The sequence below is a fragment of the Ascochyta rabiei genome, chromosome 18, assembly GCF_004011695.2.
Source record: "Ascochyta rabiei chromosome 18, complete sequence".
NCBI classification, from domain to species: domain Eukaryota; kingdom Fungi; phylum Ascomycota; class Dothideomycetes; order Pleosporales; family Didymellaceae; genus Ascochyta; species Ascochyta rabiei.
Genome location: NC_082422.1, coordinates 809,902 through 833,934, shown reverse-complemented (window position 1 = coordinate 833,934; position 24,033 = coordinate 809,902). Strand labels below are relative to the sequence as shown.

Below are 24,033 nucleotides of genomic sequence, written 5' to 3'. Positions count from 1 at the left end.
GGGGGTGGTTATATCACAGTTGATGTTGGTGCGAGATTCATGACCTGACCACGCCAAGGCGAAAGAAAGGCCCGAGCGCTGACTAGCTCAGAATCCCGTCTTGAGATCTTATTGAAGGTCGAAACTTGCAAGACAATAGTCCTGGGTTGTCGAGAATATCTGTTGCTAGAGGTTCACTGATTTTACATACTGCAAACGATTACTCTAGTTCCACGTTTGCTAGACATTGTACAGGCCACCAAATGGCGCAGGACCTTCTGAGACTGCTCGTGCAGATATGACCGCAGAATCATCATCGTCGTCTTCTTCCCAAACGCCATCTTCATCCACAGCTTGCTCCTGATCGTGGGCATCCTCGTCATCATCTTCATCATCTTCGTCTTCATCGCCATCATCGTCCTCGCTGTCGCTGCTGTCATCGTTCTGTACAACGTCATTAGAAGTCGCTTCTGCTGTTTCCGGGTTGTCTGGATATTCTGTAAGGTCCTCAGGGATCTCCACATCCTCAGCAGGCTCTGCGTCAGCTACACCAGTCGTGCTGGTGTCTATGCCATTTGGTCTCTCCATCTTTTCAAAGGCGTATCTTGGGTTTCTCGCAGCAATGCGTACGTTATGCATGACATCATGTTCTCTTCGCTTTGCTTCGTGCATTTCGCGGTCGTTGACTTCGTCCCTATAGGTAGCATATATTTCCTGGTCGTCCCACAGCTCTGGCCACAGACAGACACGCTGGTATAGAGAGTCATCAGGTATCTCGCCTCCAATGATTGTGTTCATCTTGTGCTTCAAGATAACAGTCACTTTAGCCCACGTACCAACATGATACCATCCCTGGAAGGTTGGAGCGCAACTGGTTCGAATATCTTCCGTCGCAAGGATCTTAGCTATCAGTGGATCGGTGATGTCGCAGAACTGGAATGTGTTGCCAGTATTGGAGGCATGGATGCCGTCAAACGTATGCTGATGCTCAAGTTGTTCTGACGTCATCCGCCCAAGCTCTTGGACGTGTTTGTCAAACGCATCGTGGTGCCTGGCCGTGCCACGTTTCTTGTAGGACATGAATGACACAGTCTGGTACCGTCGATATTGAGGGTCTTTGCGAGGATCTATGCCCCAGCTGACGAGGGCTTCGCGCCACGGGCCACTCTCAAAGAAGTAGCCACAGTACACAGCAGCTTGTCGTAAACGAGTACGCTTATCCCAGCCGAGCTTGTTGTATAGCATGTGCCGCGTGATGATAGGTCTTTCTTTGAGGAGGTCTCTGATCTGAGCGATGAGTGTCTGCAGGTAAGGCGTGAGGGATGACTCTGGCTGCAGAGTTGGCTTAGGTTGTATGGGCACAGCATCGTCGGTGGGCTTGAGAATGATGTAGCTGTTGTACTGGAAACGTCTCTGCACGTTAACCTCGCCTTGATCAGTGTACTTGACGTAAGCATTTTGTTGAAACCTTTGGCGTGGTCAGCATGGTATATCTGGCGTATGAAGTTACCCTACTTATAATTGAACGCAATTGGCATCTGTAGAAACTCGGCTGAAGGCCCCACGCTCTTCGTTGGATCTGCGCCAGCCTCTGTGTTGATGTCGTACTTCTTCAAGTCGGCGTCTGCTCAAGGTCAGTCGAGATTTGCACGATTTGGCAAGTCTCACTTACACCGTGCAGGTAATACATGCTCTCTTAGACCGACCATTAGGTTGTCGTGAGATGCGGCGTATTGTAAGTCCGGCATGGCTACACTGTCAGTAGCAGTCACAGAGGGGTTGAGGCTACGTCAGACTTACCTCGAAATCGATGTGTCTCGTCAACGACACCAGCAAACGCGACCTCGTACCGAGACGCATTGTCGTGTAGGCTCTGGTAGATGGTCGAAGCTTCAACATACGTGCTCTTCACTAGACTTGCAGCAGCGCCGTCAGTGATTCTTTGAGCTTCAAGCTCGGACAAAAATGGCCCTGTAGTACCGCGCTTCCTCTTTCTGCCAGTTCGTTTGGGAACCTTCACCTTGAGTAGCAGGTTGTTAGTCGTCACTGGTGTTGAGAGCAGACGCTTGGCGAATGGGTCGTTCGGCCGCAGTGACACAGAAATAAGCTTTTGAAGCTCATCGTCGCCCTCAACGTCGGCGGTTGTCTCCAGCTTGGATCTCAGACCCTAGTGTGCGTGTCAGCCAGCGAGTGTAGACGCGCAGCTCGTTCTCTGACCTTGCTCAGTTTGACTGACCCGCCTAATGAGGTAATGCCCTTGTCAAGATTTTTGATGATGCATGGATGCTCAATGGCCGAGACAGCGCGAGATGGGATGGGCAGCCACGGTGCGAGCGTAGGGCTGCTACTCTCGGTGCCCACGTCATGTTCGTTGTTGTTCATGTTTTGGTGTCAAGGCTCAAAAATACAGTGCGTAAGTGTGAAGGCTTGCACAGGCGTCGCAGCTTCCTTTGCAGAGGCGCAAGGACCTAACGTAGATTCTGTGATCGCTTTGTATCGTGTCAGGCCAATCATGCGCGGCGCACCATTGAATAGCACTTCTGTCTAACCCCAGGCCTGCACGATGCGGCTCCTGTCGTGGGCCTTGCTGGCGACGTCAAACGCGCAGCTGGCGTGGGCGATGCTCTGCTGCCGCTCCTAAGATTGGCGGGGTGTGCACGGTTCACGAATCGACGGCACCTGCTGGCTCCACCACCTCACATCACACTGTAGCCCTGAGTTGGCACGCTGCACTTCCTACTCCCATTCATCCTGTCCGCCGCCTTTGAGCCCGCCAAACGCCCTCTCTGACATCGCCATCGCATCCTCCCGTCAGTGCGTGGTCGCCAGTGCACGAGCTGCCCACCCCCTCTCCTGCAGGCTCGCCCTCGTCAACGCCGACTGCCGTGGATCATCCTGAACACCAACACTAGCGACGATCTCGCCTGGCACGCGTCCGTCCTCTATGCCGACTTGAGCCCTACGCATAACATTTCCTGCGACATCAAGTGTACATCACGTGCCCCGCCTTCTTCCCATTGGCGCTGTTGGGTTGCGACTTCACAACAGACGCCTTGAGGGCCTCCCCATTCCGGACGCACCTCCGTCTCCGCATCGCTCCCGCACCGCTTGACGTGCCGCACTCGCGCAAGCCGCAACAGTCATGAAGGGCTTTAGGCAAAGGGTTGTAAGTCCCCCACTATACACTTGCTTGCTTGCTGCATCTCCTGTCCCCCTCGCGCCCCACCTCTCTTGTGATGAGCGCAGAAGCTAACATGCTTAGCACGAACAGCTCTCAAGAGCGAAGGACGGCAACAAGTCATCTAAGAAGAAAGACTCGACCTCCGGCACCGCTTCCCCTTCGCAAGGCGCCACTGGCTCCCCTGCTGGCTCGGCCAATCCTACACCGTCCTCGTCACAGACACAGCTTGCAGACGCCCGCAAGAACCAACCTTCCGCGGACGGCCAGCCGAGCAGCGGCTCCCTGCAGCCCGGCCAACAGGGCGCGCCAGGCGCAGCAGGCGGCGCAATGTTTGGCGGACCTGGAGGCATGACAGGCGGAGCAGCTGCAGGCGCCGTTGGCGCTGGCACACCTCATAGAATGGGACAACCCCTTGTACCCAATGTCACCATCAGCCCGAGCGCTCCTGTAAGCATAAATCTTTCAACTGGTAGAGAACAGACTGACTTTGTGGGTGCAGCATATTCCTCCTCCTGGTGCGGCTGAGACAATGCCAGGCGACCTCGCTCCTCCCAAAGCCGGCCAGAAGTCGAACGTCTTCGATCGCCTCCAAGCCACACCCAAAGACAACATCGAAGGTATCAGGACGCCAAAGCGACAACACTCGTCCAGATTTGACATATCGGACCAGCGCCAGCGCGAACTGGAGAAGCTGCCAGGATTCCACGAAGTACCACCGAACAAACGAGAGGAACTCTTTGTGCAAAAGATCGACCAGTGTAACATCATCTTCGACTTCAACGATGCCAGTGGAGACATGAAGTCAAAGGAGATCAAACGCTTGGCGCTGCACGAACTGCTTGATTACGTCGCCAACAACCGCCAGGTCATTACCGAGAAAATGTACCCCCTCGTAGTTCAGATGTTCGCCAAGAACCTGTTCCGTCCTATTCCCCCCCCGATGAATCCGCAGGGAGAAGCTTTTGACCCTGAAGAAGACGAGCCGGTCTTGGAAGTAGCATGGCCGCATATCCAGGTTGTCTACGAGTTCTTCCTCCGCTTCATTGAGAGTCAGGACTTCAACACAAACATTGCCAAAGCCTACATAGACCATAGCTTTGTGCTCAACGTATGTTTCAAAGTCTCTGCGCTTTGTTTGAGATTCCCTGCTAACGCGCCCTAGCTTCTTGAGCTATTCGACTCTGAGGACCCAAGGGAACGCGACTTTCTGAAGACAACTCTCCATCGAATTTACGGTAAATTCCTCAACCTTCGCTCATACATTCGGCGCTCCATCAACAACGTCTTCTTCCAATTCATATACGAGACCGAGAGGTTCAACGGCATTGCTGAGCTCCTTGAAATTCTTGGGTCGATCATTAACGGTTTCGCTCTGCCACTGAAAGAGGAGCACAAGCTATTCCTGACTCGTGTGCTGATTCCTCTGCACAAAGTCAAGAGTTTGAGCATGTACCACCCGCAGCTAGCGTACTGTATCGTTCAGTTCTTAGAAAAGGACGCCGCTCTGACAGAAGAGGTCGTACTTGGTCTTCTCCGCTACTGGCCAAAGGTGAACAGCACTAAAGAAGTCATGTTCCTAAACGAAGTGGAAGATATCTTCGAAGTTATGGATCCGGCCGAATTTGCGAAGGTGCAAGAACCGCTGTTTAACCAATTGGCCAAGTCGGTGGCCAGCCCTCACTTTCAGGTCGGTTTCTTTTTGCTCGTTGCTTGAACTGTGACTGACTCACAGTACAGGTCGCCGAACGCGCGCTGTACTTCTGGAACAACGAGTACTTCTGCAACCTCGTCAGCGACAACGTTGAAGTCATTCTGCCCATCATGTTTGCTCCATTGTACGAGAACTCGAAGGGCCACTGGAATAGGTAAGTTACCCTGCGGCGGCCTACATGCAACCACTAATGCTCCAACAGGACCATTCATGGTATGGTGTATAACGCCATGAAGTTATTCATGGAAGTCAACCCTCAGCTGTTCGACGACTGTTCACACGACTATGCCGAATCCCAGAACAACGCAAGTCAAAGAAAACAGAGCAGGCAGGACCGCTGGGACAAGCTCGCCCAGCTTGCTGAAGCACGTCAGAACGGAACTGCTCCGCCGCACGACTCAGATCCTCTCAGCCAAGGACGATTGGAAAACCTTCGGCTGCAAGATGACGGAGCTGCGAGAGAGAGGCGACCGAAGGAGTATGAGCGACAGAGCAGCCAGACTTCGGTACGTTGATTCTTAAGTCCTTAGAACTCAAGATGAGCATTTTCTACGGCCGAATCGATGTACTCTTAATTCTATCCCTAGACTTCTAGGTCGTTCTCTTGTTCAAGATTTGCATTTTCGGTTCAGGCGAATCTGACTCATTTGTGCTTGCTCGTTGCAGCGCCGGCATCATGTCGCTCATGGCGGCCATCACGCTCATACTACTGGACGGCGGGCATCTGTTGGCCGACCTCGCAGCAACAGCCAGTCCAGCGGTAGCACAACATCGTCGCGCAACGGGGCGCCCCTTGTCCGTACAAAATCTGGCAATGCAATCACGAAAGTCGTCTCGAATTAGCGCCATGGCGAGCAATATATTATTTCCATTCCAAAGTTTTTCCTTTCGCTTCACTCCTTGGGCTGTCAGTGTTGGCCATCGTGGTGGCTTCTGTTTCTTCTGGTTTCATCGCCACTGCTGATTAAGAGAGTCTTTGGCAAAAGCAAGCGGGATATCATGTGGGTGTTAAGGATCTGTCTACACGTATTCGGGTGCCTCTGGAAGACACGGAGACGGCAATGTCATATTTTCCATTAACGTAAGCGGTAAGCGAGTCGCTCGGGCAAGCGAGTCGCTCACCTTTGCCAAGATCACACCTCCTTCAACCTTTCATCCAATGTCTCAACAACCTGATCTTGAATTGCTTTCTCGTGAGGATAGGATAGTCCTTGCTATCTAAGCTATAAAATCTGACGCGTTGCTAAGCCAGCAACGCGCTGCTGCTATCTATGACGTTCCTTAAAGGACCCTCTCTAACTAACGCGCCAAAACCACCTCACAACGCGATTCCTATCCTAACTTATCCTGGCTTACTAGGGTTGAAGAGGATACAATTATACAATACATAAGGAAGCTTAACACGTAAGGCTTTGCCCCTACGCTTAGCTACGTACGTAAAATAGCTAATTAACTGCTAGCTGCCTGTTATAGTAGCTAGGTTAGGGAAAAATAGGCCAGGAACCTTATACGCTAGAAGCCTGAGATCAAGTCTTATATAAATAGACAGCGTAATTACTAGAGAGTCCTATGCAGCAACCTAGCTATTATTAGCCCCTAGTTTAACCTTGTACGTAACGTTAAAGCCAAGTATAGTATCCTAGACGAAGATACCTACAACTTTGACAAGACTGGCTTCTAGATAGGTGTTGGGGGGTCTGTTAAGGTGGTAACTGCGTCTAAGAGGCGTCTTAGACTATTGCAGGTCCAGCCTGGCAACTGTAAATAGGCGACGTTAATTGCCGCAATTAATGCTATAGGGTAGGTTATCCTACCCTTTATTATCTTTAAAGCAAAGAACTATAACTAAGCCTAGTATTACAACCTAAAGGATTGGCAGATTAGTGTTAGTAAGAATGGCTGGACAATAAATAAACTAGGCCTAGAGTGGCTAAAGCACTTTATCCAGCACATAACAGCCTAGACAGTAGGTAGCCACCAGCTGCTGATTATTAATGGCCACAAGAGCTACAAGTTGCTTACCTTCTAGAATCTGTGTAAGGAGAGTAAGATTATCACTCTCTGTATGCCTCCTCACACCTCCCACATCCTACAGCCACTTAATGTGGGGTGTTTTGCCCTATTAAAGCAGGCGTACAAGAAGGAAATTAATGTCTTAGTAAACTGTTATATTACCCACATTAACAAGAAAGCGTTTCTAGCTGCCTTTAATCAGGTTTTTGATAAGGCGTTCTTATCTAGTAATATTCAATTAAGCTTCCAAGCAACAGGCTTAGTTCCAGATAACCTAGAGGTAGTGCTATTAAGGCTTAAAGTAAAGCCTTGTACGCCATCACCACCTCTACCAGGGCCTACCCCCTGGCAACCTAAAACACCAAGCAACGCTGCTGAAATTAGAGCTTAGTTAACGCTGATATTAAAGAGAATCAGGGAATACAGAAGTTTATTAACAGAATTAATCTGTAAGATGGTGCAGCAGTTTTAAAAGGGAGCTGAAATAATAGTGCATACCTAGGTGCTAATAGCAGCTAAGATAGTTAAGCTTTAAGCAGCAAATAAAGCTGCTTCTAAGCGTAAAATATGTAAAAAGAAGCGGATCTAGCATAGTAGGACCCTATCTTAGCAAGAAGCAGAGGAGATAGTTAAGCGTAGGGATGCTGATGCGCTGGTTGAGGCTGAGAGGCGTGAGGAGAGGATGCGAACGGGTGGTGGTGGACAGGGTTCTTGACGCTGTGGGAGGTGTGGTGAGGCAGGGCACAACAAGCGCACATGTAAGAAAGATACTGTAGACTAATTAGATTAATTTAACGTACTATGAGCTACAGTACAACGTTGTGGTGTTGAGTTATAGTGTTGCAAAGGTCTAAGGCTTAAAAAGGTGAGCGACTCGCTTGCCTGAGCGACTCGCTTACCGCTTACGTTATAGTAGATGTTCAATTAAAAAAAACTGAACGGAATAATACATCATGAACTGTGTAACGGTCCCCATCCACCCCGCTCGGTCTTCGGCTGCCAAGACATCCGACGGACCTGCCCTATTGAGGGAGACATGGCAGTTGAGCAGACGCCTTTGCACGTGGCGTTGCTTTTACGTGCGTATATTGCCATTGTTTACAGTTTACGTTTACGTCGTGCCATGCGAGCACTGAGGTGTTAAACTTCTTTGCACCTAGAAATACGCCAGTGCAGTAAGTGCCGCGTGCAGCTCTAGCAAAACTTGAGCTGAGTCAGCAGACCGCAAGCATACAGCAAGAGTAGTAAAACCCTCGCTCGATGGAAACGAGGATATACGGTCGAGCAATTGATTGACAGCTTGCCAATCACGAATGAGCAATTGCCTCGGCCAGCGAATCGTAGTTTGTGCGGCTCAATCTGAGATGCGGCGCGCGTTCGGAAAGCGCGGAGGCGCAGGACGTTCATCTCCGACCTCCTTTTGGCTGGTTGCGAAAAACATTGGCGCTTGACCAACAAAAGCCTCGCTGGACCACTTCTTTCTCGCATCGACGTGGTGCTCGTGTCTTCTTCTTCACGCTCTTCTTTTGTCGTTCCTTTGGCTTCAGCTGCCACCCTCTTCACACGCGCTTGCTTGTTTACTCAAGCAGCCCCTCAGCGCAGCTATCTGCATACATCGGTCGTGGAGCACACACATCTCATTCACCAGCGTCAACTCCACCACACAACATACAATGGGTCTGGATTGGCTTGAGGTTGGCGTGCCCACGCTGGATCGCCCCTTCGGTGTCGCGCTGTGGCCTATCTTCGAAAAGGCCTTCGAGCCCATCGCTGGCTACAAGCCGCAAGACTTCCGCTTCGTGCAGGGCGAGACCCCTCTGTCGACATTCAAGAGCTGCGCAGCCTTCCTTGTCACATACTACATCATCATCTTCGGCGGTCGCGAGTTAATGCGCGGACGTGAGCCATTCAAGCTCAACTTCCTGTTCAAGATCCACAACTTCTACCTTACTGCGATCAGCGGCATTCTTCTGGCGCTCTTCGCCGAGCAGTTGATTCCTACGGTTTCTCGACATGGTCTCTTTTTTGCCATTTGCGACCATAAGGGTGGCTGGACAGACAAGCTGGTCATTCTGTACTACGTACGTGCCAGTGTCAAAATAGCGCCGACGAGGCTAACTTAAGCAGCTCAACTACCTTACCAAGTTCGTCGAGCTGATTGACACTTGCTTCCTTTTCCTCAAGAAGAAGCCCCTAAGTACGTGAATCGATCAGTACAAACTGCGTGGCAGCTAATGACTTCAGCCTTCCTCCACACCTACCACCATGGCGCGACCGCTATGCTCTGCTACACCCAGCTTATCGGCCACACCCCCGTTTCTTGGCCAGTCATCACCCTGAACTTGGCCGTTCACGTTGTCATGTACTGGTACTACTTTCAGAGTGCGCGCGGCATCCGAATCTGGTGGAAGAAGTACATCACAGTTGGCCAGATTACCCAATTTGTCCTCGATCTTGGTATGCATAAACACCTACAAAGGTGCGATCTGTTGACTAATGCTGCCCAGGATTCATCTACTTCGCCTCATGGACCTACTTCACCAGCACCTACGCTCCCCACATGCCCAACTTGGGCAAGTGCGCCGGAGAGGAGTTCGCTGCTATCTCCGGAATGGTCATCATCACCTCATACCTATTCCTCTTTATCGGTTTCTACCTCGCTACATACAAGAAGCCAGTGCCTAAGGGCCGCCGCAGGGCTACCAGCGCGTTGGTCGAGATGAAGGATGAGAAAGTCCCGACTGTCGGTGAAGCCCGCAGGCGTCTTTCTACTTCCCGTCCTGCCTCCGTCCTTTCTAACGGTGCTGCTACAGGTGCTTCGCCCAGCGGAACACCCAATGGTCGCACCACCAGGAGCCGCAAGGCCTAGTTTGGCCGCCGTCTACGACCACCAAAGCAGAACGCCAAGCTGGAAAGCGCGGCCCTGAAGCGATCAGTCAGATCCAAACTCTCTTATGGGATCTCGGCAGCTTCAGAGAGCCTCCGGTACTAGCCCGAAGCCACAGCATCACCTTTCACGGCTGCAGATACTAGGTTGGCGTACTGCACATTATGCAAGCCACGCTTCACCTTTCTTCATTCTTGGACACAACGCAGTCTGGAAGACCGCAATTTCGTATTTTGTTGTAATTGTTACGGTGTGGGGTTGCTCTTTTGACGGTACCTCCTGTCACGAAAAGTCGCAACGTAAGTTGCATACATGTACGATTACAATCGTTGGGACCACGATAGTCATACTGGGTGGGTGTTGATATGAGCTGCTGTACGAATCTGAATTTGTATTATCCGCATAGAATCGAGAAATGAGACATAATGCATAATCATTGGGTATGGTATATCGTATACTGATCGTAGGTTACTTGCTTATGTTGGTCGACACAGTTCGTGACGAGGGACAAGAGTGAGAATGAGGCCCCAGACAGTCATATGTAGTGTAACGCGCAACAACCCTATAAATGCGGCTCTACTTCCCAAATTGACACTCGCGCTGTATTATTCACAACATTGGAAGTTTTGCACAAAACAACTCCTACGACCCTGAACCTCTTGTACCTAGAAGGTAACACGACGTAGCTGCATGATTGCAGCACATAGACGCATGAGTGCTTCTCTCTCGAACGCTGGGAATGGGCACCTTCAATTGTAGTTCACTCAATCACGATGCACAGCAAGTGTTGCACATGCGCAGCATCTTCGAGCTCGAGGCTCTACTCGCAGCGCGCAACGTGACTTGTAGAGACATGTCCAGCCTATGAAGAGCAAGGAGAGTACCGAAGCACCCAGAAGCCACTGAGCACGCTAAGGCATTCAAGGGAAAGCGCGGCTCTCGCCACAAGTCCCGCCAATCATAACGCGTCTGTGCTTCTACAGGGTCAGAGCGACCGCCGCTGGGCTGCGAAAGCATTCGCAGTGTTCAGAGCTCCAGTTCGCGATTCACACGACACCACACGCGTGACGCGTCCACCACCCCGCCACGGCCTCTCCTTTCCTGTTCACGAATATAATGACCTGCTAGGCGTCGACGCCTCCTAATTCGATATCAAAGCAAATTAATATCGACATCCTCCTGCCGTTCGGTGTTACAGACTAGGCGCACGCTGATCGAAGCCCACCGACCAATGCAGCCTTCATAGACGAATTCTTCTGAACGACGTAGCTGGACGAACCCAGGCGACCCAACCGACGAGGAGGGCTCTCTGGAGTGAGCCGAGCAGCTGCACGCTGCACGCTGCACGCTGCACACGTCCTCGCCATGGCCACTCACAACTTTGAGGCCATGGCCTCGAAGCTCGATGATCCAAGCTCTGGTATGCACATGTTTGACGAGGCGCAAACTGTTGGATCCAAGGATTTCTTGCTGCAGAAGAAAACGGGAGGCTGACATGGCGCAGATCTCAGGACGAAGGAGAAGCTTGTGGTCGAGATACGCGACAACATCGAGAGCTACTGCCAGGGCGCGCAGTATGCGCAATTCATGAACGCTCTTGTCCCCGCGTTCTTGAAGATCCTCGATGGCAATCCAGTCTTCATATCTACATCCCCGGAACAGGTGAGCGCGCGCGCCTTGCGACGACATTGGACCTTCTAACCTTCAGAACAGCGGATACGGAACTGTGTGCTTGAGATCCTCCACCGACTGCCGATGAACCCCGGCGACGCAGTCGAACCTCATGCGGCGAAGATTGTGGACAAGCTCATGAGCCTTGTGAAGCTCGAGAACGAGGACAACGCGGTGCTCTGCATGAAGACCATCATGGACTTTCAGCGGCATCAAACGAAAGCGCTGCAGGACCGCGTGCAGCCCTTCCTGGATCTTATACAAGAGATGTTCGAGACGATGGAGCAGGCGGTACATGACACGTTTGACAGCGCAACGCCTGCACCGGCCTCGCAAGGCGTACCGTCCACACCGAGCAATCACCAGTACTCACAATCGCCGCGACCGAACTCGCCGGCGACAGCCCTTACTTCCGGATCTACCGGTGATCTTGGACAGGAAACACAGCAAACACGTATGTTGCTCAAGGGCATGCAGTCCTTCAAGGTGCTGGCAGAATGCCCGATCATAGTAGTGTCGCTCTTTCAGGCCTATCGCAATTGCGTGAACAAGAACGTCAAGCTCTTTGTTCCGCTAATAAAGAATGTTCTCTTGCTGCAAGCCAAGCCACAAGAGAGGGCGCACGAGGAAGCAAAGGCGCAGGGTAAGATCTTCACTGGGGTCAGCAAGGATATTCGCAACCGCGCAGCGTTCGGCGATTTCATCACAGCACAAGTTAAGACTATGAGCTTCTTGGCATACCTACTGCGGGTTTATGCGAACCAGCTCAACGATTTTCTACCAACCTTACCAGACATTGTCGTACGGTTGTTGAAAGACTGCCCGCGGGAGAAGTCTGGCGCGCGCAAGGAGCTTCTGGTGGCAATTAGACATATCATCAACTTCAACTTCCGCAAAATCTTTCTCAAGAAGATTGACGAGCTACTGGAGGAGCGAACGCTGATAGGCGATGGTCTAACAGTGTACGAGACTATGCGACCGTTGGCATACAGCATGCTTGCAGATCTGATTCACCACCTTCGGGACTCTTTGTCGAAAGAACAGATCCGTCGCACCGTCGAAGTTTACACCAAAAATCTCCACGACAGTTTTCCCGGCACAAGCTTCCAAACCATGAGTGCAAAGCTGCTCTTGAACATGGCAGAGTGTATCGCAAAGCTGGAGCCGAAAGAAGATGCCCGGTACTTCCTGATCATGATTTTGAATGCAATTGGCGATAAGTTCGCAGCTATGAACCGTCAGTATCATAACGCAGTCAAGCTCTCCGCACAGTACAGCCAGCCTTCGATCGACGCAACGGATGAGAACCACATGGCGGTTCAGGAACAACCTCCAGACTGGGACGAGATTGACATCTTCAACGCCACTCCTATCAAGACCTCGAACCCTCGAGACAGGAGTTCTGATCCAATCGCCGACAACAAATTCCTTTTCAAAAACCTCCTGCATGGATTGAAGAATCTCTTCTATCAGCTACGCGCCTGCAACCCGGCAAAAATCAAGGAAGAAATTGACGTTGCTAACGCGTCAGCCAACTGGCACGAGGTTTCCTTTGGGTACAATGCTGAGGAGGTAGAGGTGCTCATCAAGCTCTTCCGAGAAGGTGCTAAGGTTTTCCGTTACTACGGTAATGAGAAGTCAGTTGAGACCCAAGGCCTATCACCCGGTGATCTTATGGGAAATCAGCACATGATGTCCAGCGGCAAGGAAGAGAAAGAACTACTCGAGACGTTCGCGACGGTCTTTCATCACATCGATCCTGCAACTTTTCACGAAGTGTTTTCATCCGAGATACCCCATTTGTACGACATGATGTTTGACCATCCGGCATTGCTTCACGTTCCACAGTTCCTGCTTGCTTCGGAAGCAACATCACCAAGCTTTTCTGGTATGTTGCTACAGTTCCTCATGGACCGGATAGAAGAAGTCGGCACAGCAGACGTAAAAAAATCGTCGATTTTGCTGCGGCTGTTCAAGCTTTCTTTCATGGCCGTGACATTGTTCTCCCAGCAGAATGAGCAGGTCCTCCTACCACATGTCAGCAAGATCATCACCAAATCGATACAGCTATCCACCACTGCTGAGGAGCCGATGAACTACTTCTTATTGCTCAGGTCGCTGTTTAGAAGTATAGGCGGTGGTCGGTTCGAGCACTTGTACAAGGAGATCCTTCCTCTGCTGGAAATGTTGTTGGACGTCCTCAATAACCTCTTAATTACAGCTCGCAAACCGGCAGAGCGCGACTTGTTTGTTGAGTTGTCACTTACAGTACCAGCAAGGCTCAGCAATCTTTTGCCGCACCTGAGCTATTTGATGAGGCCTCTCGTCGTAGCTCTGCGTGCAGGATCAGATCTTGTTGGACAAGGTCTTAGGACTCTCGAGCTCTGCGTTGATAATCTCACCGCAGACTACCTGGATCCGATCATGGCCCCGGTCATTGATGAGCTTATGGCAGCACTGTGGGAGCACCTTAAACCGAATCCCTACAGTCACTTCCATGCTCATACTACCATGCGTATTCTAGGCAAGCTTGGAGGGCGGAACCGAAAGTTCATCACAGGTCCCCCAGAGCTCAATTACCAGCCATACTCGGACGATCAGTCATCTATTGACATTCGACTCATCGGTTCGACAAAAGACCGTGCCTTCCCCGCTGTTATTGGTATCGATACTGCTGTCGCTAAGCTGCATGAAGTGCCCAAGACACCTGCATCGAAGAAATCCGATATCTTTCATAAGCAACAAGCCTTCAGACTCATCACCGCTCACACTAAGCTTATGATTGGGTTTGACAGCCTACCAGACGACTTTGCGCAACTCGTCCGGCTTCAAGCAAACGACCTCTGCAACCAGAAATACGACGTTGGTGCCGATGTACTCGCCGCGCCTGATCGCGAGAAGTCGATACCGAAGAAAACTGTGGAAAGAGAGACACTGAAGAAGCTTCTGAAGGCCTGTATCTTCGCTGTCTCGGTCCCAGAGCTGAAGACTGAAGCTGAGCCACTCGTCACGAACCTTGCCAAGCACTTCACCCTTTTGGAATTCGGGAGTCACTTTGCTCTTTCTAAGCACAAAAGCAAACCGTTCGAAGTTCACCTGGGAGAAGGGCCTGTAGTCATAGAGAGTGAGGTCATAGCAGACGCTATAGGTGACTCGCTCGCCTGCGAACACCCCGACGTGCGCGCCGCAGCAGAGCAAGCAATTCTGACGATGCGGGATGCTGCCAAGGCAATCTTTGGGAGTGACGACAAACTCGATAGGTTCCCCTTCTTCAACGATCTTGCCAGTACCTTCTGTCACAACTGTCATGCCGACGACTGGTTCATGAAATCTGGCGGCACCCGTGGTATCGAGATCATCATCAAGCAGTCAGGTCTTGACTCTACGTGGATGGTGGCTCGGCACTTCGAACTTATCCGGGCTCTGAACTTTGTCATGAAGGACATGCCTATCGATCTCGACTCAAAGACACGAATACAGGCTGAAGGGCTTATCGAGGACCTCATTCGTCAATGCCACAAGCCAACAACAAAAGAGGAGTTTGAAAAGGGCAACAACATCACGATGAGACTTTGTGGCCAACTTGTGGGTGACTTATCTCACATGAACAAGAACGTTCGTGAAGCCACACAGAAGGCTTTCCAGGTCTTGTCTCAAGTCACAGGCTTGGGCGTGCACGAGCTTATTGCGCCAGTCAAGACCCGATTAATAGTACCGATATGGACCAAGCCTCTGCGAGCTTTGCCATTTGGTATTCAGATCGCCTACATCGATGCGATCACCTTCTGTCTGAATCTAAAAAACGGCATTCTAGAATTCAACGACGAGCTGACAAGATTGCTCATGGAATCGCTGGCTTTAGCCGATGCTGAAGATGAGGGTCTCGCAAGCAAGCCTTTCGAACAACGCAACGCAGAGCACATTATCAACCTGCGTGTCGCCTGTATTCGTCTCCTATCTACGGCGCAGAGTTTCCCGGAATTTAGTACGACGCCGCCGAACCAGACGTTCCTTCGCATCATCGCCGTATTCTTCAAGTGTCTCTACTCTAAATCACCAGAGGTCATTGAGGCTGCGAATATTGGTTTGTCAGGAGTCATCTCGGCAACCAACAAGCTTCCCAAGGACGTACTGCAGTCAGGACTTAGGCCTATTCTGGTGAACCTGCAAGATCCTAGGAAGCTCTCGGTTGAGAACTTGGATGGCCTTGCTCGCCTTCTGAAACTACTTACCAATTACTTCAAGGTCGAGATTGGAACTCGCCTACTGGATCATCTTAAGAGCATTGCGGACCAGAACAGCCTGCAGAAAATCTCATTCACAATGATCGAGCAGAACCCAAAGATGAAGATCGTCACAGGTATCTTCAACATTTTCCATCTCCTCCCTCCTGCAGCTGCTACGTTCCTGAAGCAAATTATTGAGAAAGTGATCGAGTTGGAAACTAGTCTAAGGAGAACACATTACAGTCCCTTCAGAGAGCCTCTGATTAAGTATCTGTGCATGTATCCGAGCGACACCTGGACACACTTTGCGCCAAACCTTAAAGACCAGACACAGGGACGCTTCTTTGCACAGCTACTCGAGAGTCCTGAAAGTGGCGCGCTGCGGACGCAGGTATCTGAGGATGTCCCTGGCTTCCTACAGTCCTTCCAGTTTGAGGGAGCCGAGAAGGACGTTTGCCAAGCTCAGCTCAACGCCATTCACATTGCGTACGCTCTCAGTCAGTTCAAAGAGACCAGCAAGTGGTTATTGGCACATGACGATTTGCGCAAGAGTTTATTCGAAGCGGGCAGGTCCCTTGAGAAGAAGCTACGCCAGAATCAAATCGATCCTGAGCTACGTCTTGCGACAGAACAGGCAGGCGACCAGATCATGTCTATCTTCACTACGTACCTAAAGCACGAGCCGAACAATCTGGACTTCTTCTTCGAGCTGATTGACGCTGTCACGTCCGAAGAGCTGAAGGCTTCCCCACGCTTGTTCGACTTCATATACAAGCAGATCATCTCCAGCGAGTCCGTTGAATACTGGAAGACCCTTATCAACAGGTGCATCGACCTCTACACTTCCCGCAACTCGTCGCAGAAGACGAAGACTTTTATCTTCCACAACATCGTCAATCCGATCTTCGCTATGGATGTGAAGCGCAACTGGAACATCCTGTTCGATCAGAAGACCGAGGGTACGAAACTCATGGACAAGAGCATGACCGAGACCATCCACAAGAGGCTGTGGCTACCGCAATCTCTCACAGATACTTCAGAAGAGACGGCTCAGCTTGGTGTCGATCACTCCAGGATGGAACTTCTTCAGCTGACAACGCTACTGCTCAAGTACTACTCCGGGATGATTGAAGAGTACAGAAAGGATGTTATCAAGTTCGGTTGGAACTACATCAAGCTCGAGGATATCATCAACAAGTACGCCGCGTACGTGCTAGTGGCGTTCTTCATCGCTGTATACGAGACGCCTAAGAAGATTGCCGCGCACACATACCAGTCGCTGCTCAAGGCGCATCAGAACGAAGGCCGCAGTTTGGTCATGCAGGCCCTCGAACTCATGGCTCCAGTGCTGCGCAAGCGCATGGGTGGTGGCGAAAGGATGCCGCTCTGGATTCAACACCCACGCAAGATTCTTTCTGAAGAGAGTTCAAATTTGCAGCAGCTCATGAGCATCTTCAATTTTGTTGTGCGACATCCAGACCTTTTCTACGAAGGCCGCGAACATCTCTCGCCAATCATAATTACTGCTCTGTCCAAGATCGCGCAGCCTCCCAACCCGTCAACTGACGCTAAGAAATTGGCGCTGAATCTGATTAGCTTGATCAGGACTTGGGAGGAGCGCACAGCGAATGAGTCTGGCGCAGGAGCAGAGCGGCCATCTTCGTCACCGACTGCATCCAAGAGGAAAGCAGATGGAACAATTATTGCTTCCACTTCCCTGCCCAAGGAGTTTGTCGCTCAAGCTTCCACTCGCATGATGCTTATCAAGTACCTCATCCAATTCATCGCGTATCTGCCAGAGCGCTTTCCCGTCGCCTCTCCAAAGCCAAAGGACTTGACCCTGGCGATACCCATTACGCCACAGCCTACCGAGATCTGCCGCAAGGCCGTGCAGCTATTGCATGATCTGCTTGCGCCTCGTCTCTGGAATGACCTGGATCTAGATGTTATGCTTTCGAAAAAGATCGAAGAGATTCTCCTTGCTGAGATGAAGCAAGATGATAAGCCGGAAGTCTTTCACACTAGGATGATCAACACGCTTCAGATTGTCAAGGTAATCGTCAATGTCAAGCCTGACGACTGGGTGCTGCAGCGTATCCCGTTGTTCCAGAAGATCCTAGAGAAACCGATTCGTTCTGAAAATGCTGATGTACAGGCCAGCCTGCACGCGGTCGATGAGAACGAAGACTGCTCAACGAAGCTACAACCAACATTAAAACGCATTCTAGAAGTCATGCCAGAGCCTGTCACGGATGACGAGGGCAATACAGAAGAGTCAACATCAACTGAGTTCGTCAGTTTCCTCGGAACTGTTGCAACAGAAGCGCTGTCCAACGGATCCTACATTTGCGCCATTAACGTTCTCTGGACTCTCTGCCAGAAGCGCCCTGAGGAGATCGATCAGCATATTCCACAAGTCATGAAGGCTTTCCAGGGCAAGATGGCCAAGGATCACCTTGCTGGCCACAGTGGTACTCCGGGGCAGGCAGCACCCCCAGGCATGCGCTCCGAAGGCGCCAATCCACCGACGGACCCGCGTGAGATCGAAGTACAGACAGATCTAGTTCTCAAAGCCGTTGATATTCTTGCAGCGCGCATGAACGAACTCGGCGAGAACAGGAGACCTTACCTCAGTGTACTTGCATCTCTAGTCGAGCGATCGCAGGTCAACTCGGTCTGCATGAAAGTCCTGGACCTCGTTGAAGATTGGATTTTCCACTCTACAGAGCCGGTTCCAACACTCAAGGAGAAGACGGCCGTGCTTAGTAAAATGCTGCTTTTCGAACACCGACAAGACACTTCGCTCCTTACCCGATTCCTTGATCTCGTCATTCGAATCTACGAGGATCCTAAAATTACACGGAGCGAGCTTACCGTCAGGATGGAGCACGCTTTCCTTATTGGAACCCGCGCGCAAGATGTCGAGATGCGCAATCGGTATATGGCCATTTTCGACAAGAGCCTGAGTCGTACCGCTGCTAGCCGTTTGAGCTATGTGCTTGCGTCGCAGAACTGGGACACGCTTTCAGACTCATACTGGCTGAGCCAAGTCATCCACCTCATGTTCGGTTCGATCGAGATGAACAGCCCTGCTGAACTGCACGAAGAGGACTTCAAACTCACGCATCCAACTACCTTGTTCGCTACTTACAGCAAAGACTCCAGGATTGCGGATGTCATGGTCGATGACGACCTTGAGAGCCTGATCAGCAGCCATCGTCGATTTGCTAGCCAGCTTGGAGACGTCAAGATTAAGGACATCTTCGAGCCGCTCGGACATCTACAGCATACAGACAATGATCTTGCACACGACATCTGGGTTGCATTCTTCCCATTGGCTTGGACTGCATTGACAAAGGATGATCAGAGTGATCTCGAGAAGGGCATGGCCGCATTGCTCACTAAAGACTTCCACAACAGACAGCTTGATAAGCGACCGAATTGTGTTGCTACCATGCTCGACGCTATCGTACATGCGAAGCCGAGAGTGAAGTTCCCACCTCATATCATGAAATACTTGGCTCAGACGTACAACGCCTGGTACACTGCGGCTGTGTACATGGAAGAGTCGGCCATCTCACCTGTTGTCGACGTTGAGAAGCTGAGGGAGAGCAACCTAGATGCTCTCCTGGAAATCTACAGCGGTTTACAAGAGGATGACTTGTTTTACGGTACTTGGCGCAGGCGATGTCAGTTTTTGGAGAGCAACGCTGCGCTCTCGTACGAGCAGTGCGGTATCTGGGACAAGGCCCAGCAAATGTACGAAGCTGCCCAGATTAAAGCTCGGACCTCAGTACTGCCTTTCTCTACGGGAGAGTACATGCTATGGGAGGACCACTGGGTGATTTGCGCGCAGAAGTTGCAACAGTGGGAAATTCTCAGCGACTTCGCCAAACATGAGAACTTTAACGACCTCTACCTAGAGTCCACATGGAGGAGCTTCGAAGCTTGGCAAAATGCAGAGACCCGCGAGCAGCTCGATACCACTATCAAGGCGGTCAGTGATGCCCCAACTCCTCGACGCGTCTTCTTCCAGACATTCATGTCACTGCTCAAGCTGCACGCAAAGCAAGAGTCGCCACCAGAGTTCCACAGGCTATGCGACGAGTCGATCCAGCTGTCTATTCGCAAGTGGCATCAACTTCCTCGGCGCATCACGCAGGCGCACATTCCGCTTTTGCAGCACTTCCAGCAACTTGTCGAATTGCACGATGCAAGTGTTATATGCCAGAGTCTTGCACAGACCACACAAGCCAATCTTGATATGAAGTCTCAAGAGCTCAAGCTGCTTCTTAGCACCTGGCGTGACCGTCTGCCCAACTTTTGGGATGACATTAACGCTTGGCAAGATCTTGTTACCTGGCGTCAGCACGTCTTCCAGCTCATCAACGGAGTATACCTAAATCTGCTGCCTCCGAATCAAAATAACGCTAGTGGTAACAGCTTTGCGTACAGGGGTTACCACGAGACCGCCTGGATCATCAACCGCTTCGCGCATGTAGCACGGAAACACAACCTGCCCGAAGTCTGCATCAACCAGTTGGGCCGCATCTACACACTTCCTAACATCGAAATTCAGGAAGCATTCCTCAAGTTGCGTGAACAGGCCAAGTGTCATTACCAAATTCGGGCAGATTTGAACAGTGGCTTGGATGTTATCAACAACACTAACCTTAACTACTTTGGTCCCCAGCAGAAGGCAGAGTTCTACACTCTCAAGGGCATGTTCCTCGCCAAGCTCGGCAATAAGAGTGAGGCTGGCGAAGCGTTCGGCACTGCGTTGTACTTCGACATCAAGCTACCAAAAGCGTGGGCAGAGTGGGGACGATATAACGATATGCTTTTCAAGGAGGAGCCACAAAATCTGGAACGCGCTGAAGCGGCGCTCAGTTGTTACCTCGAGGCTGCTAGTCAGTTCAAGAATGCGAAGAGTAGGAAGTTGCTAGGCCGGGTATTGTGGTTACTCAGCTTGGATAACCCAGAGCGAAAATTGGCGGAGAAGTTTGAAGAGTTCAAGGGCGATACCCCAGCATGGTACTGGATTACTTACATTCCGCAGTTGCTGAACAGTCTCTCACGACAAGAAGCGCCTATCGCTAGGTCAATTCTGGGTAAACTTGCGAAGACGTACCCTCAAGCACTTTATTGCCACCTCAGGACAACACGAGAGGACATGGTAGTGCTCAAGAAGAATCATGAGCAGAAGGAGGCAAAGGACAAGGCTGCGCGTGCAGCAAAAGCACAACAACAAGGAAACCAGTCTTCTCCGGCACCGAAGCAAAGCTCACCCGATGCCCGTCCTAGCTCGAGTGGCAACCAGGCTGCTGGTACCAACGGCGATGCAAAGCCTGTCGTTTCGACAAGTACACCGGGCGGCACTGTCAAGGTCGAAGGCAATGCCCAAGGCAGTCCTGCCGTCAATGGCGCGCCGACTGTCGAAGTCACACCGCCCACACCGAAGAAACCATGGGATCATGTTGAGGAGATCAGTGCTATTCTCAAAACAGCATTCCCGCTACTTGCCTTGTCCATGGAGACGATGCTCGATCAGATCCACAAGAACTTCAAGTGTCCTCCTGATGAGGATGCCTACAGACTGATCGTTGCGTTGTTGAATGACGGATTGTCATACGTAGGCCGTCAGCCTACGCTCTATGCGCGAGATACCAAACTTCCATCATCCACTGAGGGGAACATAACACGGTTCGCCGAATCTGTGCTCCCAGCGCATATCAGGAAGTCGTTCGAAACAGACTTTATCAAAGACAAACCCACCATGTTCGAGTACATCCAGAAGTTACGCACCTGGAGAAACCGATTTGAAGAGCGTCTCGATCGCAGGAGGGTCGTTGTTCCACTCGAACAGTATACTCACCAGCTGAGCGAGTTCAGATTCCTGAAGTTCGACGATGTCGAGGTGCCTGGACAATACTTGTTGCACCGTGACAAAAATTCCGACTTTGTGCGTATCGAGCGCTTCCTCTCTGATGTTGAGCTGGTACGCGGCGTTGGCGTGTGTCATCGCAGGATTAAGATCCGTGGCCACGATGGCAGCACACATCCGTTTGCTATTCAATTCCCCACTGCGAGAAGCTCAAGGCGTGAGGAACGTATTATCCAACTGTTCCGTATCTTCAACGGTATCTTGTCAAAGCGCAAAGAGAGTCGTAGGAGGAACCTCCTGTTCCATCTGCCGCTCATGGTGCCCATTACGCCTAGTGTCCGTCTGATCCAGGACGATCCGTCGGTTATGAACTTGCAAGGCATCTACGAGGACTACTGCAGAAAGAACGGCATCAACAAAGATGAGCCGGTTCTATTCAGCATTGACAAACTAAGAGCGCTCCAGCCTGTAAGTTCACATAGCTCTTGTGATCTGCCAGATACAAAATCTAACGCACGTAACCAGAAGAACTTGGACCACGCGAACAGCATCCGCCTTGAGACATTCTCCGCCGTGCAAGAAAAATACGTCCCTCCAACCGTCGTACAAGACTACTTCCGCGCTACTTTCCCCACCTTCTCAGACTTCTGGCTCTTCCGGCGCACTTTCTCCTACCACCTCGCCGCGCTGACTTTCATGACTTACGTCATGCACATGAACACGCGTTTCCCACACAAGCTCCTTATCTCGCGTCAATCAGGCCGCGTCTGGGGTTCTGAACTCATCCCCAGCATGGCTGTCGGAAAGCCAATTCTACATAACTCGGAGCCTGTCCCCTTCCGTCTTACGCCCAATCTACAGACCATGCTGGGTCCTCTCAACTTGGAGGGTATATTCGCGCCAGCGGTAATGACAGTTGCTAGGTGTCTCATTGAACCTGAGGGCGAGCTGGAGATGCAACTCAGTATCTTCATGAGAGACGAGATGAACCATTGGTTCACTAGCCAGCACAAGAGCAGCAGCCTGACACCGGATGTGTTGAGAGAAAGTGTACAGCAAAACAGTGACCTGGTGGTCAAGAGAGCGAGCAGCATTGGGAGTCTACCGTCCGGTGCGAATCTGCCAGCGAACCAGACAATGGTGGATCTTGTGAGTGTTGCAGTGCACCCACAGAAGCTGGCTATGACGGATCCACTGTGGATGGCGTACTTGTAAGGGACTGTATTTTGGGAGGTTGGAGTTTGGAACTCTGCAACAGAAAACATGTGGGGATTTTTGCAAGCGTTGGGTTTTCAACTTTATGGCCAGGACTGGCCCAGCAGAGGCGATCAGAGGCGCAATGAGTAGACAGTTGCTTTGGCACGAGTATAGTTGATCGGAACTGCATTCTGTATTTGTTCATGTTATAGTAGATAGTCATAAAAAAATCAAGCATAACCACGAAGCCCTCAGCCTTTGCCATCGTCGGTGACCAACTAATGACCTTCGCTGTAACCGTTGGAAAACCGATAGTTTCCCCTACTCCCACACTTCCTCCTCCTGCATCAGCCTGCCCTTCCACACCGACCTCCTCGACCCAAAACAGCAGACTCGGCAACGGTGCCCAGTCCTGCTCACACCACACAGTCACCCTGATCACAGTTCTCAGCCGATCCCGCTCCCCGGCCTGTGCCAACATCCAGGCCACGCCCCTTCCATTCGCCGTACCCAGCAGCACCGCGGCCTCCTCGGTGTGCACCGCGAACGTCAGCTCCGGCCAAGCGAGGTAGGTATTGTAGCAAAGACACTCCTTGTCTTGAATGTTATAGGAACAGGGACCTGTGATGTAAGACTGCGCGATATTGTGGATGATGGCGAGGGTGTGCGGGTTCTCGATGTTGTGGTGCATGGCTGCTATGGGATTTGGCGTAATGTTGGCGGTGTTTGGGAGAGAGATTGTGGATGTGTCAGTAGCGGTGCTGGTATCAATGTCAGCATCTAGATGTAGCTCAGTAGCAATACGCAACTGCAGTGACACAATACCCAACCAGTGCTTGAAACAACGGATACTCCTCTGCACCCTCCGATGTGTACCAGTGCTTGTCTCAAGTGTTTTAGTGAAGGATATGTCGGCTGCTGAAATTGATGTCCCTGCATCCTGTGGTTACTGCGGCTATGTGTCTGCTTGTCAATTCGATGGCATTCGGGTTGCAGCGAGGGAAAATGTGTTAGAAGAGAGCGTCGAAAGGGCAGTCAGGCCTAATTGAACATACAGTCGTAAAACCTCATTTATTGAGCGGAGATAAAGTGAAAGATGGGTTGGATTTTGAGGTCGGAGCTTGCCTGATTTCGAGGAGATCACGGCCTATTACCACAGCGTCGGAGTATGCTAGGAGCATTGTTAGAATGGAATTGGGTAGTAGTGCCTCGGTGAACGATGTGGAATTTGGTCATTCATCTGAGGAAGTTGTTGAAGGCGGGTCTTGAGTTGTGTCGTATTTG

General features: G+C 51.1%; 4 protein-coding genes across 4 annotated transcripts, besides 6 other annotated features; 3 read left to right on the top strand and 1 right to left on the bottom strand.

Annotated features, from left to right (window-relative positions):
- Positions 1 to 219: 219 nt before the first annotated feature.
- EKO05_0010074 (tau 95 subunit of transcription factor TFIIIC) lies at positions 220 to 2,361 on the bottom strand (the record flags this gene model as incomplete). The annotated part of the gene is made up of 5 exons (XM_038942996.1): positions 220 to 1,447; positions 1,495 to 1,603; positions 1,652 to 1,729; positions 1,780 to 2,146; positions 2,197 to 2,361. The coding sequence occupies 5 exons, from the start codon at positions 2,359 to 2,361 to the stop codon at positions 220 to 222; spliced, it is 1,947 nt and encodes a 648-aa protein (XP_038794621.1).
- Positions 289 to 425: a tandem repeat.
- A 760-nt stretch (positions 2,362 to 3,121) lies between the features above and the next one.
- EKO05_0010073 (serine/threonine-protein phosphatase 2A 56 kDa regulatory subunit delta isoform) lies at positions 3,122 to 5,714 on the top strand (the record flags this gene model as incomplete). Its single annotated transcript, XM_059637686.1, has 7 exons — positions 3,122 to 3,145; positions 3,251 to 3,607; positions 3,660 to 4,268; positions 4,323 to 4,847; positions 4,898 to 5,025; positions 5,074 to 5,377; positions 5,538 to 5,714. The coding sequence occupies 7 exons, from the start codon at positions 3,122 to 3,124 to the stop codon at positions 5,712 to 5,714; spliced, it is 2,124 nt and encodes a 707-aa protein (XP_059493669.1).
- Positions 5,715 to 5,947: 233 nt separating this feature from the next.
- Positions 5,948 to 7,819: a mobile genetic element.
- Positions 6,901 to 7,160: a mobile genetic element.
- Positions 6,907 to 7,151: a mobile genetic element.
- Positions 6,907 to 7,265: a mobile genetic element.
- Positions 6,940 to 7,160: a mobile genetic element.
- A 738-nt stretch (positions 7,820 to 8,557) lies between the features above and the next one.
- Positions 8,558 to 9,753, top strand: EKO05_0010072 (Very-long-chain 3-oxoacyl-CoA synthase; the record flags this gene model as incomplete). The annotated part of the gene is made up of 4 exons (XM_038943003.1): positions 8,558 to 8,965; positions 9,012 to 9,081; positions 9,129 to 9,341; positions 9,392 to 9,753. The coding sequence occupies 4 exons, from the start codon at positions 8,558 to 8,560 to the stop codon at positions 9,751 to 9,753; spliced, it is 1,053 nt and encodes a 350-aa protein (XP_038794619.1).
- A 1,383-nt stretch (positions 9,754 to 11,136) lies between these two features.
- Positions 11,137 to 22,767, top strand: EKO05_0010071 (transcription-associated protein 1; the record flags this gene model as incomplete). The annotated part of the gene is made up of 4 exons (XM_038942933.1): positions 11,137 to 11,191; positions 11,276 to 11,433; positions 11,485 to 22,020; positions 22,078 to 22,767. The coding sequence occupies 4 exons, from the start codon at positions 11,137 to 11,139 to the stop codon at positions 22,765 to 22,767; spliced, it is 11,439 nt and encodes a 3,812-aa protein (XP_038794618.1).
- Positions 22,768 to 24,033: the final 1,266 nt, after the last annotated feature.